The sequence below is a fragment of the Petaurus breviceps genome, unplaced genomic scaffold (assembly GCF_028583685.1).
Source record: "Petaurus breviceps papuanus isolate PSGF00001 unplaced genomic scaffold, PetGlider_PUasm1.0 90977, whole genome shotgun sequence".
NCBI classification, from domain to species: Eukaryota; Metazoa; Chordata; class Mammalia; order Diprotodontia; family Petauridae; genus Petaurus; species Petaurus breviceps.
Genome location: NW_027187391.1, coordinates 28,251,045 through 28,268,376, shown reverse-complemented (window position 1 = coordinate 28,268,376; position 17,332 = coordinate 28,251,045). Strand labels below are relative to the sequence as shown.

At 34.5% G+C, this 17,332-nt stretch overlaps 1 protein-coding gene across 2 annotated transcripts in view; it reads right to left on the bottom strand.

Annotated features, from left to right (window-relative positions):
- TBC1D32 (TBC1 domain family member 32) overlaps positions 1-17,332 on the bottom strand; it is a 246,731-nt gene that overhangs the window by 38,958 nt on the left and 190,441 nt on the right. For both annotated transcript variants that reach the window (XM_069076948.1, XM_069076949.1), the window contains 3 exons: positions 9,328-9,443; positions 8,050-8,204; positions 5,699-5,839 (listed from right to left, as the gene is read on the bottom strand). In XM_069076948.1, coding sequence (XP_068933049.1) covers positions 5,699-5,839; positions 8,050-8,204; positions 9,328-9,443 — 412 coding nt within the window. The remainder of the gene's footprint in view (positions 1-5,698; positions 5,840-8,049; positions 8,205-9,327; positions 9,444-17,332) is intronic.

Below are 17,332 nucleotides of genomic sequence, written 5' to 3'. Positions count from 1 at the left end.
TGATCTAAGGAGAGGAGTTTACTATTCTTCTAACCTGTGTTCTAGTCTGTGAGTGACCACAAACACCCTCTTTTGCCCTGGAACTGTAAGGAGAGTCTCCCCACTACTGTGGTGGCAAGCTCTGCTATACTAGCACTCCACCTTGCCCTGGGATTGTGTGATAGGAGACTGTCCTGCAGACAGAGTGAATACTGTCCACTGGTGAGGGACAGTGCTGTTGTTGCAGGGGTCTGGGAGCCTTTCTGTTGGTTCAGAAGCCCTGAAGAAGGATTTTCTTGTTGTATGTTTACAGAAATCCTGGGACAGGGCTTTGCTAATGTGTTCAGGGGTTCTAGGACTGTTCTACAGACAGAGGATAAATTCATGAAGGGACTGGCAATGTATCTTATGGCCTTGCTAAGCCTTGTCTCCCTAGGAACTAAGATTGCTGAGAACTTGCCTCCTGTCAAGATGAAGAAAAGACCTCCATTTGGGTATTAAGTGCTGTGTTTAAACTTGATGTAACTCTGGGGTAGATTCAATTGTGATCCTGGGAGTGGGGAACTTTTGACCTTATTGTGCTCTGTGATTGACAAATGAAGGTACTTTACCTATGTTTGGAAACTAATCTCCATTTGAGAAGAGGGGTTTTGTGGTGGACTTAATTAAGGTATAGCCTAGGGGTGGAGTAGTATTTAGAACAGGGACTTTGTAATTGATTGAATGATTGGAAGATCCTGGGGTGGGGTAGTACTTGGAGATTATTTAATCACACTTAGTAAATGCTGTATTTTGAATGATGTCATGTTTTGATCTTCTCTGTTCTTGGTTTGTCACTGAATAAAATAGAGAGCACCTATGCTGGTATTTTGAACCTTGGAAGTTGCCTTTCCTTGGCATTACATTACAGATTGCCACTCAGGATTGTGACCTGGATCCAACTATGGGCAAAACAACAGAGTCCTACCTCAGTGCTAGCAAAGAGTTCCCTATAATCGCCTTCTGAGCAGTTGTTTGACCCCCTTATCATCTGTGTCCTGAGAGATCTGGAACCAGCAGCTGCTGCCACTGCTGTGACTGATTCAGTCACTCCCAAGGCCTACTCCTGGTTTGCTATGGCTGGGACTGTGCTGGCACAGTAATGCTGAGGCTTGCTTTGGGTTTGCTGAGGCCCATTCTGCACTGGTCCAGCCTGTGCTCGCATTCACCCTGATATAATAGACCTTTACTGCCAACCTTCTAAGTTGTCTTGGGCTGGAAATTTTTTTCACTCTGTCTTTTTGTGGGTTCTGCTGCTTTAGAATTTTTTAGCATCATTTTTAAAGGTATTTGGAGGGGTTTGGGAGAGAACTTAGGTGAGTCCCTAACTTTACTCAGTCATCTTGGCTCTGCCCCAAGATACACATTTTTTTTCATACACATTTTCATACACATTTTTGGGACAAAACTTTCCTTTATACTGGGATAATTATCATTTCATAGCATTTGGCCTATTGGTCTCAGTTCCTCAATTTCTTACTACTTACTACTTCATTCTCTACATTGTTATAAAAGTGATTTTACTTAAGCACAGATCTATGTTACCTCCTTATTCAATAAACTCCAGTGGTTATCTAGGGCCTCTGGAATAGACTGCCCCTACTATATCTTGCAACTGAGTCAAAAGATCTTCTCAGATAATACATTTCATCTCTTTTCTTTGTGCCTCTGCATTGGCTTACGTTAAGAATACTCTCTCCTTATCTTTGCCTCATAGGATATTTCAATTCCTTTAAGATGCTATTCAAATACCTTCTTCTGCATGAAGCCTGTCCTGAATCCCTCAATTCCTAGTGCCCTCTCCTTCAAAACACCTTGTATTTAAAGTCTTTATAATTATTTTCTTCATGTTTATTTTAATATATGTAAATATATACATACATAGAACATATACATATTGCACATACAAGATATACACATTTATGTATATTTATATATCTATATATGTATAGTTCCTAGTACAGTATCCAATCAGCAGAAATTTTAAAAGTTATTTGTGTTTGATTATTGTTCTTTCCATTTATATTGTTTTAGTCATTGTGAATACTGTCTTGCTGGTTCTGTTTATTTCACTTCACATCAGTTCATATAAGTCTTTCCATGTATCTTTGCAGTCATTTAAAAAAAATTATCTTACAGTATGACAATATTCCATAACATTCATGACTAAAATGTCGTTAGCCTTTTCCCAGTTGATAGTCATCTTTTATATCTAAATCATGTATCCATTTTGAGCTTATCTTAGTATTTTGTAGGAGATGTTACTTTATGCTCACTTTCTGCCTGACCACTTTTCAGTTTTCTCAGTATTTTTTTTTCAATAGTGAGTTCTTGCCCCAAAGCTAGGATTGTTAGGCTTATCGAACACCTGGTTATCATATTCATTTGCTTATGTATATTGTATATCTAATCTCTTCCACTGTTCAACCACTGTTTTCTTATCCAGTACCAAATTACTTTGATTATTACAGATTTGTATTATAGTTTGAGGTTTGACATTGCTAGGTTGCCTTCCTTATTTTTTTTAACCACTGATTCCCTTGATATTTTTGACTTTTTGTTCTTCCAGATGAATCTATTACTTTTTCTAGTTCAATCAAAAATAAATCTTTAGTAGTTTGAATGGTATGGCATTGACTAAGAAAATTTATACATTATTATCATTTTATTATATTGACTCCACCTATTAGCAATTAATATTTCTCTTATTATTTAGATCTGTCCTTATTTGTGTGAAATGTTTTATATTTGTGTTCATATAGTTCCTATGTCTTGGCAGGTACACTACCAAGTCTGTAGTTATTTTAAATAGAATTTCTATCTCTTCCTGATGGGTTTTATTGGTTTTGTAGAAAAAATTCTGATTATTTGTGTGGGTTTATTTTATAGCCTGCAACTTTCCTGAAGTTTTTTATTTTTTTAACTAGCTTTTAAGTTGACTTTCTTGGGTTCTCTAAGTAAACCACCATATTATCTGTGAAAAATGATAATTTTCTTTCCTCATCTGTTTATTACTTCAACTTTTTTTCTTGTCTTATTTTTTATTATTAACATTTCTATTACAATATCGACTAATGATGGTAATAAAAGACATCCTTGTTTCACCCCCGATCTCACTGGGAAGGGCTCTAGTTTATCCTCATTACAAATAATGCTTGCTCTCAGTTTTTGATAGATATTGCTTATTATTTTAAGAAAAGCTCCACTTATTCTTATACTTCCTAATGTTTTAGTAGGAATAAGTGCTGTGTTTTGTCAAAAAGTTTTTTTCTATGTCAACTGAAATAATCTTATGATTTTTGTTATTTTAGTTACAGATGGTCAATTGTGCTTATAGATTTCCTAATACTGTACCAGCTCTGTTTTCCTGGTTAAAAAAATGCAATCTGGTCATAGTATATGATCCTTGTGATATATTGTCTTAATTTTCTTGTTAGTATATTTAAAATTGTTGCATCGATATTCATTGGAGAATTTTGTCTATAATTTTCTTTCTCCGTTCTTGCTCTCCCTAGTTTATATATCAGACTGCATTTGTATTACAGAAAGAATTTGGTAGGACTCCTTCCTTACCTATTTTTTCAAAAAGTTTGTGTAGTAATGGAATTAATTTTCCTTTAAATGTTTGGCAGAATTCAGTTGTAAATCCATCTGGCTTTGCTTTGTTTTATTTTTTCCCTTTAGGAAAAACATTGCTGGTTTGTTAATTTTTTTTTCATTACAATGAAGTTAAGTATTCTATTTCCTATTCTATTAATATAAGCAATTTATATTTTTGCAAATATTTATTCATTTCATTTAAGTTGTCTGTTTTATTGGCATATAATTGGGCAAAACAGTTTTTAATGATTGCTTTTATTTCATCTTCATTAGTTGTAAATTCACTTTTTTCATTTTTGTTACTGGTAATTAGGTTTTCTTCTTTCTTTTTAAAAAATCAAATTGGCCAATGGATTATCTATATTACTGTTGGTCTTTTTTTAGAGCAGTTCCTTTTTTATTAATCCAATTTTTAAACTTTCAATATTATTAATATCTCCTTAATTTTCAGTATTTCTATTTTGGTGTTTATTTGAGAGTTTAAAAATTAAAATAAATAAACCTGTTCCCTCCTCAAGAGTCTGTTTGCTTCTGTACAATGACTTTCTTAATCTACCTTCCCTTCTATTACCCCTCCACTCCCTTTCCATTAACCCCTTTCTTCCCTACTTTCCTGTTGGGTAAGAAGAATTTCAGTACCCACTTATGTGTATGTATATATTTGTGTAAATATGCAAACACATATACATACATACATATACACACACATATATACCTATACATTTTATGTGTGTACATAATTCTCTCCTTAAACCAGTTCAGATGAGAGTGAGCTTTAAGTGTTGCCTGCGTCCTTCCCCCCAACCAGTGCACATTCTTCCTTGGCATAAATTATTCCTTGTACAGCCCTTTAAATGAGATTATTTTCCCCATTCTTCTCCCTTCCACCCTTTCTCAATACATCCTTTTTTTTCACTTTCCCATTCTCCTTCTGAGATCATATCCATATAATATAATCATATCCATAAATAGATTCCTAACAGCTTTAGTGATGATAAAGTTCTGGGGTTATCATTTATTATTTCCCCATATAGGAATGTAAACAGTTTAATCTTATTCAGTCCCTTATTATTTGACTTGTGTTTACCTTTTCATGCTTCTTTTGAGTTCTGTGACTGAATGTAAAATTTTCTATTTGGGTCTTGTCTTTTCATCAGAAATGACTGAAAGTCCTATTTCATTAAGTATACTTTTTTTTTCTACTTTAGAATTATAGTCAATTTTGCTGGCTAAATTATTCTTGGTAATCATAGCTTCTTTACTTTATGGAATCATTTTCCAAGTCCTCCTCTTCTTTAGAGTTATAACTGCTAAATTTTGTGTGATCCTGACGGGCACCATGGTATCTGAAATACTCTTTTTCTGGCTATTCATAGTATTTTCTCTTTGATCTGGGAGTTTTGAATTTTGTCTATAATGTTCCTAACAGTTTTCATTCATTTTGGAATTTCTTTCAGGAGGAAACCGGTGGTGTCTAAGTCCTACTCTAGTACTCTCTCTCTTTTTTTTTTTTTTTTGCTTTTTGGAGGGCAATTAGGTTTAAGTAACTTGCCCAAGGTCACACAGCTAGATTTTTTTTGTTGTTTGTGTGTGTTAAGTGTCTGAGGCCAGATCCAATCTAGTGCTCTTTCCAGGCTACCTTTCTCAAACTGTGGCAGTGTCCCAGAATAAGAGAATCTTTAAATCAAACTGGAAGGACTTTGCCAGTCAACTAGTCCAAAATTCCATAATAATAAGAAGTATTACTTTGATTTTTAACAAAGAAGAAACAACAATCAAGATGGATTGGCTTAGTCAAGATGAAATGTATATACTATCAGTAAAAATAATTCTATATATTTTCTATATTTTTTAACAAGTATCCTTGATGGGGGGTGGCTAGGTGGAGCAGTGAGTAAGAGTGCCGGCCCCAGAGTCAGGAGGTCCTGAGTTCAGTTCTGGCCTCAGACACTTAACACCCACACACACAAACTAGCTGTGTAACCTTGGGCAAGTTACTTAACCCCAATTGCCCTCCAAAAAGGCAAAAAAAAAAGTATCCTTGATTAGTTAAACAAAGTAAGTCTCTTGAAGTATTTACCTGTGATGGGGTGAATCCAGACATGTGGAAAGCTGAAAAAACAAGTGGAACCTCAGTCTTCAGCAACATTTCAATATAATGAGCACCACAAAAATATATGGGATGTATGCCAGACTCTGAGATATCAGTAGGTAGGTATTTCTGAGTGAAAAAGAGAAACTGAGAATTAGTGAAAATTATGACTGAATCAAATATGCACTTGTTTATGTCCTGTTACATTACTCCTTAAATTGTTGCTGTGTAATTAATGTGGTAGCACAGAAACAAAATATATTACTACATTTTATAAAGATGAAACTCAGTGTAAGTCAACATGAAGAATAATAGATAGTAGAGGAAAATAAACAAAAGTTGGGAAAATAAATATTCTTCAAAAATGTAAAATGAATGAGATCAGTCTTGTTAATTGTATTTTCTGAATAGCATGCTCTTGATGCTAACTGAATTTTAAAAGATGAGATAATAACACTTCTAAATTTGTCTTTTGCTTTCATCAGCTATCAGTTTTCACGTAAAGGTTGATTTATCCTATATGTCTATGTTCTGTGCACTGCCTAGCATAGGAAATATGTTAGTTGAAGAAATGAAATGACTCATACTTTAAAGGTGATATGTTAGCATAGGCTAATTATGATTTTATTGCTCAATAATTTTTTGGATTAATTCAAAGCATGGAGAGATACATATTATCTGACAACACACAAACAGAAATTTCACTCGTATTTGTCATGCTATTTGTTTAGAATTCTATTAATATAGAATTTTAGAACAATAGTTCGTGATAAAAGTTCATAAAAATACTGACTATGAATTATTCTAGTATCCTCTGAAACAAGAAAAATTAAAATACAGCATAGTTTTCATTTTAATGGTATTTTACAGAATTCTCATTGTTTAAAAAGCAGAAACATATATAAGTTAATTCTATTATCCAGAAGATTTGACTACTAAGAGCATATAATTATTCCCCAATCATGCTGCAAACCAGATTTTTTTTAAAGGAAGATGCAACAAAAATGCTTAGGTAAAGTTAAGAAAACATTGGAGTGGATAACTAGGAAAAATTTATAGTTATTAATATATATTAGGAAGTGTGTGGTTAAATAAAGAAATTAGTAAACTCAGGATTAAACAAAACAGAAGTTAATATATCATCTTCCTTGTGGGGTTGTTCTAAGGATCAAATGGGATATTATTTGTAAAAAAAATTCTTAACACACTACATGGTACAATATAAATGCTGATTCTCTTCCCTCAGGTTGTCAGAAAAATCATATTTTATTCTAGTGAGGGTTAGGTAGCTAAATTTAAATTCTCTTAAAAATCTTTCAGTATAGTTAATTTAGCTCGTGAACCTAGAAGAAATCATGTTCTTTGGATTCCAAAATATTTTTTAAAATATGGAAATAAAGGGCATTCCATCATAAATCTTACTAGTTTGAAAGCAGTTATAGTATTCCGTCAGCTTGAAATACAAAGGTGAGTTTATGTGTTTATTCATTTAACATTGTTCCATCATTTTTAGTTATATAATCTGCCTGCTCTTTGTGCCAAGATGCTAATTTAATATAATTACCACTCAAAAATATTTTATGCATTTAAAGTTGTTCTATCATTATAAGGTAAATGACTTGCCTGGTCTTTCTGCCTAAAAAGCTAATAGCTAAGTAGCCATACCAAAAAAAAAAAAAAAAAAGCTGATATAAGTGACTAAAAAAACAGAGTTCATGAAGCTTGAAATATCATTCTGAGAAAATTGTACAGATTTAAACCCTAAAAGATTTTTTTAATCCTTTAATGTAAAGTTTGCCAGCTGCAGAATTTTCTAGCCTTTGATTAAAAATTATAGCACATTTTTTGAGTTCAAGAACTCATCGAAGTGTTCAACAAAAAAGCCATAAAAATTTAAAAAAATAAGTGAAAACCATAAATAACAAACATAAAATTTTTTTTAATGTGGTCAGAACCTGGTAAGCACTAATCTCCAAAAAATATTTAAAATTACTTTTCTTTCTTACATTTTCTGCATTCAAACAATCTTATGCTTCAATATTAATCATGAAGACATAGAAAAACAATATTAAAAATTGATCACTGTCGTAATTTTTGTTTACACACGAACATTAAACCCACTAGTAAAAATTGTTTTATTGCCAGCTTTGAATTCAATAATGCATCTACTACCATCAAGTTACCTGTAACTTAAGTTACTCTTCAGTGTAAAGAAAACTTTTTGAGTAAAGGTTTTACATACACACACACAATTGATTAATTAAAAGTTTACAGATAAAGACTTTCCAAAACAAAACAATTTTCATATACACACACACACACACACACACAAAACTTACAGAACTATGCAGTCTTGGCAACCAGAGAAATGCAGAAGTTAGCAGTCTAGAGAATTTCTGCAGAAACGTTAATGTTTTCTCTTTGTCACCTAACATTATAAGGAATAGAGAGGACACAAACCAATCATGGCCAGGGTAACGTCCCTGTAGGCAACCTTTAGAATACTGTTAAGAAATAACCATAATTAACATTTTTTGTAACATAATGTGGAAATGTACAAAAACATTGCTACAAGGAGTTTCCCATATTATTTATGTATATGTGAGTGTTCAATTTCAAGTTCTCCTTCAGGAGTGACAGATGCAAGACACCTTATTCCTATATGCAAACACATTACAAGTAGTAAAAATAAGCAATATCAGATTAAAAATGGAGCTATTATCTTATAATTATTCCAGGGTATCATAATTTCTTCCCTTCTCAGAGTTTGATGCTACGAGTGAGTCAAAAGCAAGTGGCTCAGTTTTGTGAGAATGTACTCATTCAATTCAGTAATGTTTTTAAAAAAAATTAGTTTGGTAAAATTCAGTACGATTACTTTACCTGCTAATGAATAATCAATTTTCTATTCAAGTACTAAAACCGAATTTACATACTTGAAGAAATTTAGTAACATTTGGCTAAATTTCCAAAAGGAAGTACTTGGTAATGTCCTGTGATTTCAGTGAGTCAGTCAACAAATATTTAAAAAGTGTTTACTACTAGACACTGTGCTAAATGCCAGGGACATCAAGAAAAGTAAAAACGGTCCATGGCTCAAGGAGCTTACATTCCAACAGCAGGGACACCGTGTATATAATGACACCTGTGCACAGTACATGGGAAGGAACTCGTATCTACGAGTACTGCGAAAGGCCTCCAGCACAAAGTTGGGTTTGAAGTGAGTCTTGAAGAAAGCCAGAGGAAATATGAGTTGGAGAAGGTGAGGAGATCAAGGCCGGGAGATGGAAGGGAAAGGAGGACAGTTGCTTATGCAAAGGCATGGAGACAAAGTGTTTCTAAAACAAAAATGTTTGCTTGAATGAGTCTATAAATAAATTCTAATGAATGGACCACTTATGTATCATAAATAATTAAGTGCATTAAGAAAAATACTTCTAAAAATATATAAAATTCTAAATTAAATGTCACGGCTTTAGGAACATTAAACACAAATTGACTACTTTAGGTAAAAGTAGTATTTTAAAAATATTTATTATGATACTTTGAAAAAAATATCTAGGAAACTTAAATCATGGCAATGCTCCTTTTGATTATATTTTAGTCATAAAGGATACGAAGTGTAGATTTTATTGTTGCTTGCTGCTGCTTCAGAAATCTCTCAGAATGCTTCAACACCAAAGTAAGATCATTTTCAGCACCATCGTTCAATAGATTAAGGAATTTACCATATCTACATAAAACCCACCAACATTTAAAATCAGACATGGGCTAGAAAACAATTGATTAAAGTCTATTTAAGTGAATTAATAAATTCAGAAGTTATTTAAAAAATATTTTTTCATTTTAAATTCTTAACTCTAGTACAGATTTTGAGGATCCCAAGTACAATACAACAAAAAGTTTGTGAAGAGCTTAGATTTACAAAGAAATGTAATTGAACTTTATAGGCAAGAGAGCCACAGGATATTTCAAAAGAGTCAAGGAACTAGATTAAGGCCTGGGGAAGATGACTGATCCTCATAGGTATATAGAATGCCTTAGAGAGGGGAAAGAATAGAGATGACAAGATCTGTAAAAAGGGCACTGCAAAAGACCATATTGTAAGTAATAATGGGAATGGTGGCTCTGGTCATGGTGAAGAGATTCTGAATACTAGAAATATTGAGGAGAAGGATTTGTTAGCTGACTGGATATGAAAAATGAAGGAAAGCCAGATATAATTTCAAGGATCAAGGATTACAAGATGAGATTTAGAGTTGGAAGAGTCCTCTGAGATCATCTCTTCTGACTCCGTCACTTTAAAAATCAAGAAACTTGGGTCCATAGAGCTTCAATGACTTTCTGAAAGTCATAGAGGGAGTATGAAGGAAACCAGACCTGAACAAATTTATTCTGACTAAATCTAGTACCCTTTGCACTACAGTAATGATAGAGGATGATGGTACCACAAGAAGGAACAGTGAAGTCAACATAATTTGAAGTTAACATAACTTTAAAATAATACCTCAAATAGAATTCTTGAGAAGTAGAACCAACAAAAGGTCAGAACAAGACAACTTAGGAGGTTTGAAAGAGAGATCTGTGACACAAGGGTTAGAGGCTGACCATGTAGATGAAATACTAGCAGTGGAACTAAGTGGTGGCAACAGAATCATCAGCAGTTTTGAGAGTTCTTAAGCCAGAGATGAGAAGGAGATCTGGTAACTGGTGAGAAAGAGATTACAAAAGATCCCTTTGCTAGTAGTGGATGTAGGAGCAGAGGATGTCTGGCGACTCTGCTGCCTTTACTAATGTCTTGGTCACAGTTCAAGGGCAGAGAGGAGCACTTTTAGCAAAGAGGGAGTGAAAGCCCTGAAGAGCAGTATTGCTTTTGGTCATAAAGTATCGGGAACAATGAGGAATAGTATCACTTCTAGCCCCAAGGGATCAGGAATCCTGAAGAAAAGTATCACTTCCAGTTCCAAGGAGAAAGGAATCCTTAGTAGCAATACCAATTGAAATTCCAAGAGATCAAGGACCCTTCCTGGGCAAGGACCAGAAAGCATGACCAGGAGAGCAGTGACCACACCTCTTCCCAGATCATGCCATTTTGAAAGCATCAAAAACTTCTAAACTGCCAGAACTCTGAAAACAGCAGTGAAGAAAAAGCCTGAAGTCTGAGACAGCACCCTTTCCTACACCCATGCTGGAATAAAACACAAAATGAACATAAAGTTCAAAATCAAGAATTGGGCTGGAAAATGAACAAGTGATCAAGTAACAAAAACAAAACAACAACAAAAAGAACCTGACCATAAAAAGCTAATATGGTGACAGTGAAGATCAAAACACAAACTCAGAAGAAGATAAGTAGATTAAACAATAACAAAGCCTCAAAGAAAAATGTCAATTGGAAATAAGTCCAATAAGAATTCCTAAAAGACCTAAAAACTATTTTCTAAATCAAATTAAGAGTGGTAGAGGAAAAATTAGCTAAAGAAATGAAAACAAAAGAAGCACATTATGATAAGAGAATGAAAAACTTGATAAAAGAGGCACATGAAAATACTGAAGAAAACAACACCTTAAAAAACAGAATTGGTCAAATGGGGGAAAAAAGAGGCATAAAAATTCACTGATAAACAACAAAACAAAATAAACTTCTTTAGTAAGAAGAACTGGCCAAATGGAAAAAGTGGTAAAATAATTCACAGATTAAAAATAATTACTTTAAAATTAGAATTGGGGAATTGGGAAATTATCATAAGGGATTCAATAAGATTAAACCTTTTAATTTTATATATGAGAAGATGATGCATATAATTTTTAAGAACTTTATCATTATTAGGGCAGTTAGGAGGAGCTTATGTTATAAATAAGGTGTGGGAGGGAGTTGATTATGTTGGAATGATAAGAAAAAATGGATAGCTGAGAAAGAGGGATGCCCTGGAAAAAGAGGGAAAGGAGACACAGGATGAAGAAAATAATCTGACATAAAAGAGGCACACAAGGAAGAGTTTTTATGGAAAGAGGGAAAATAATGAAGGGAGGTGGGGTGGCAGCAATGCTTGAACCTCACATCAAAACTGGATCAAAGAGGAGGACACACACACACACACACACACACACTCAAATGGTAAGAGAAATTTATCTTATGCAACAAGGATATATTAATATTATTATTATATTAATTAATAAGGTTAATTAATGGTTAATTAGAGGTTAATAAGAACAGGGGTTGATGAAAGGAAGGGCAAATAAAAGAAGGCAGTAAACAGAAACATAACAAATTGTAGATGAGGGGCAGGGTAAAAAGAGAGAGAGAAGGTTAAACAAAAGAAAGCAGGATGGACTAAATGCAGAGTTAGTAATCATAAATGTGAATGTGAATGGAATGAACTCATCCATAAAACAGAAATATATAGCAGAATGGATTAGGAACCAGAATCTAACAATATGTAGTTTGCTAGAAACAAACTTGAAACAGAGAGAGTCACATACAAAGTTAAAATAAGAAGCTGGAGCAGAATCTATTATGTTTCAGCTGAAATTAAAAAAAAAATCACAGGTAGCAACCAAGATCCAAGACAAAACAAAAGCAAAAACTTCATAATTAAAGGTGATAAGTGGGGAAACTACAATATGGCCAAAAAGAACCATAGGCAATGAAGCACTAAACATACATGCAACAAAGGGCATAGCATCCAAATTCTTAAAGGGAAAAAAAAAAGAATTACAGGAGGAAATAGACAGTAAAATTATACCAGTGGGGAACCTCAACTTTCCCCTTTCAGACCTAGATATATCTAAGTATAAAACAAATAAGAAAGAAGTCAAAGAGATGAATAGAATATTAGAAAAGTAAGAAAGAATAGCCCTCATGAAAAGACTGAATTGGTATGGAAAGGAGCATACCTTTTTCTCAGCTGTATATGGTAACTTCACAAAAATTGACAATGTTTTATGACATAAAATCCACACAACTAAATGCAAGAAAAAGCAGAAATATTAAATGTACTCCTTTCAGATCATAATGCAATAAAATTACATTAATAAAGGAATGCAAAAGCAAAGATTAAAATTAATTGGAAACAATAATCTAGTCATAAAGAATTAGTGGCTCAAAGATGGAAGAGAAAAGGCAGGGACTCTCTTAAGCTCTCCTAAATTTGCCTCCCAACAACTTTATATATTTGCCTCAAAACAAATTATGGAATGGCAGAATCCACAAAAGGATGGAATGAAAGAATTTTTAAGCCCAAGACAACTTAAAAGGTTGGCAGGAAAGGTCTATTGCATCAGCCTGAGAGTAGAGTGCAGTCCAGTCCAGACATTGGGCTAGGAAACCAGAAGCAGGCCTTGGAGGTGACTGAATCAGCAGTGGCTGTGATTACTTCTAGAGATCTCAGACCACACACAGTAAGGGGGTCAGACAACTGGTCAGAAAATGATTACAGAGGCCCTTTCCTGGCACTGTGGTCAGAATTCTGTTGTACTGCCCATATGAAGATCTGGGTCATAGTCCTAAATTGCAATTCCAGGGTGAGGAGGAGCACTAGCACACCAGAGTTTGTGGCTAAAGCAAAGTGGGGGCTCTGGTCAAAGTTCTAGGTCACAGAAAAGAGTATGTGTGGTTAGTCACAGATCAGAGCACAGGCCAGGAAAATAGTAAACACACATCTCCTTAAATCATGCCACCTTGAAAGAACTGAAAGCTTACAGAGCCAGAGATCTAGCTCTGAAAAAAGCTCACAGAAACCCTGAAGCTTGGAACTGTGCCCTCCATGCCCTGGGAGCAGAGCCCAATTTTAATATAAAGTTGAAAGTGAAGAAATAGACTAGAAAAATGAGCATACAACAGAAAAAGATCATGATTAAAGAAAGTTACTACAGTGACAGGGAAGATCAAAATAAAATCCCAGAAGAAGATAACAAAGTCAAAACAGTCACATACAAAGTCTCAAAGAAAAAATGTTAATTGGTCTCTGTAATGGCAAGCAAAGTACTACTTTACTTGTTTTTGCTATTCAAGTGCCATTGAGCCTCTCTTTTGATTGTATCAAGAATCTTTGTTGGAACAGTTTACATTGTGTTGTCCTTAATAGGTCTAAGGGAATTTGAAGACCTGCCCTGCCCTTAATAGTCCTAACATAATCACATGGAGCCCACAGAGGAAGGAGTTTGCCAAAAGATCAGAACAGGAAAGGTGGAACAGAAAGGAACAGAGCAGAGAAAACCTCTAGTGAGCAAAACAGAGAGAGAATGCTTGTGATTTTGGTGTTCTGTTTGTTAATCTGTGTTACCTCCTGAGAACTAAAAGAGAGAATGTTTGTGATATCAGTACTATGTCCATTGTTCTGTCTATTGGTTCTGTGTTGATGTTACTTTGTCAAATAGAAGTGTTCTGTCTGTTGATCTGTTACTTTGTCAGACAGAAGCATACTGTCTGTTGACTTGTGTAATTTATCAGACAGAAGCACTCTGTCTGTTGATCTGTGTTAGTGTTAATTCATAAGACAGAAGCACACTGTTGATTTGTGTTGATTTCTCAGACAGAAATGAGTTGAGATGATAGTGCTGATAATGCATGTAAATATTAAGCTAAACGTGTATAAATATTATAGTAGCCCTGTTATGTCTTCCTAAAACAGAAATTTCGAAAGACTTGGAGTGGAGCAGTACCCATGAGCAGAGATATGGAACAAGAGTGGAAAGCTGCCTATGTGTGAATCCAGGAAAGAGCTGGGAGTAGTCAGCCCATGGAAGAGAAGCTGTAGGTTTTGGAAGTTAGCCTCAATTCAAGAGGAAAGAGGACTTTACTTGGATATTGTGTATTAATTGAGGAGATTGTGGCTTACTGAATGATATGTTTTGTTTAAGACTATGTGGCTACCCTAGTAATAAGTTGTTATGTTATGCTTTTGTGAATGTTATACTTTGGTTTCTTGAATGTTATGCTTCAGTTTATTGCTGAATAGAGAGTTCACTTCATTATATGATTAGATCCTTAAAGTTATTCATAGCAGCAATCCTCAGGAGAGCTGCTCATGATTGGCTTTATAGTCTCAGACCCCAAAAGAATTCCTGGAACTTAAAAAGGATTTTAAAAACCAAATAAGAGATGCAAAGGAAAATTTGGGAAAAGAAGTGACAATGATGCAAGAAAATCATGAAAGAAGAGTCAACAGCTTGTTAAAGGAAACATACACACACACACACAAAACAACCCAGTGGCCGCGGTGGGGGGGGGGGGGGGTGTAGGAGAGAAACACCTTAAAAACAGGTCAAATGGCAAAAAAAGGCACAGAAATGGAATGAAAAAAATGCCTTAAAATGCACATTTGGCCAAATGGAAAAGATACATATTTTAAAAATTCACTAAAGAAAAGAACTTAAAAAGCAGAATTGGTCATGTGGGAAAAGATGTACAAAAACTGAATGAAGAAAAACTCATTAAAAAGTAAAACTGTCCAAATGGAAAAGGGGGTACAAAAGTTCACTGAAAAAAATAATTCCTTAAAGATTAGAACTTGGCACATGGAAGCTAATGGCTCCATGAGACATCAAAAAGCAATAAAATCAAGAACAAAAGAATGGGAAACAAAGAAGAAAATGTGAAGTATCTTTTTGGAAAACCCATTGACCTGGAAAATAATTCAAGGAGAGATAATTTAATAATTATTGGATTACCTGAAAGCCATGATCAAAAAAGAGCATAGACATCATCTTTAAAGAAATTATCAAGGAAAACTGCCTTGAGATTCTAGAAATAGAAGGTAAAATAGAAATTGAAAGACTCTATCAATCACCTCCTAAAAGAAATCACAAAATGAAAACTGCCAGGAATATTATAGCCAAATACTAGAGATCCCAAGTCAAGGGGAAAGTATTATAAAGAGCCAAAAAGAAATAACACAAAATTTTGGACCTTCTGCATTAAAGGATAAAAGGCCTTATAAGATATATTGGGATTACATTATTATATATATATATATATATACATATATAAAATTATATATATTATATACAATAGAATTACAACCATGAATCACATACCCAGCAAAACTGAGTATGATCACTCAGGTGAAAGACAGATATTCAGTAAAATAGACTTTCAAGCATTTCTGATGAAAAGATCTGAGCTGAATAGAATATATGACTTTCAAATAAAAGACTTAAGAGAAGCTAAAAAGGTAGTAAAAAGGAGAGAGACATCATAAAAGATTCAATAAGATTAAATTCTATTCCTACCTTGGAAGATGATACTTGTAACTACTAAGAATTTTCTCGTTATTAAGGCAGATTGAGGACTGCACGTTGATAAAGGGCAAGGGTCTGAGTTTAATAAGAGAATGATTACCTAAAAGACAAAATTAAGCAGTGAAAAAGAGGAATTCATTGGAAGAAGGGGAAAGTTATAAGTAGAAGCACTAAAGAGCTATAGGGAAAGATGGAGAAATTAAAGGAACCGTGTGAAACTCTCACTGGACTTGGCTCAAAGAGGTAACAATATACACACTCAGATGGGTTTAGAAATCTATCTTATCCTACAGGAAAGTAAGAGAAGAAGGGGATAAGAGAGAATGGGTGATGCTGACAGAAGTGAGGGCAGACTGTGAGAGGCAGTGATTGGGAGCAAAACACTTTTAATGATGGACAAGTACAAATAAACTACACCAAACAACTAAGGGACAATTAATCCTGATACTACACAAACTATTTTGGGGGAGAAAGGCAAATATGGTTTTGACACCTAAACCAGAGAGAGAAAAAATAGAGAAAAAAACACTATAGGCCAATTTCCATAATGAATATTGATAAAAAATTTTTAAACAAAACACTAAGAAGGAGATTATAGCACTATATCACAAAAATTATACTCTATGACCAGGTAAAATGTATGATAGGAAGGCAGGACTGGTTCAATATGAGGAAAGCTATCAGCATACTTTACCATGTGAATAACAAAAAACAACAAAAATCATATGATGAGATCAACAGATGCAGAAAACCCTTTTGACAAAATACAATATAATTTCCTATTAAAAATACTAGAAAGCATGGGAATAAATGGAGCCTTTTTGAAATTGATAAGTGTTATTTATTTAAATCCAAGAGTAAGTATTATCGGGGCGGAGTCAACATGGCAGAGTAGAAGCACAAACTTGGCATGGGTTCTCGCTTCAATCACTTCCAATATATGTAAAAAATGACTCTAAACAAATTGAGAGCTACAGAAATGACAAAGTGACAGAGAAAAACAAATCTCCTGCTAAAGGAAGCCTGGAAGGTAGACAGGAAGGGTCTATCACACAGAGCTGGGAGCCAAGCGCAGTCTGGCATGAACCATGTGGTTTTAGCCCCAAGGCAGCCACGACCACCAGCAGCCAGAGCAGACTTCAGGAGAGTGAAGGACCAGCAGCTGTGGCAGTTTCCAGACTTCTGAACCCATAAACTCTAAAGACAAAGTAAAAGGTCAGTGCAGAACTTTGTTGGAAGGGGAGGGAACCGAAGAGCATGGTCCAGCCCCTGCCCCAGGGTGAGAAGTGAAAGAGGTGTAGTAGCTCCAGTGGCCACAGCTGGCTGTATCAGGAGCTCCTGGCCCACAGAATGCAGGGGGAACCAAGTGACCTTTCAGAG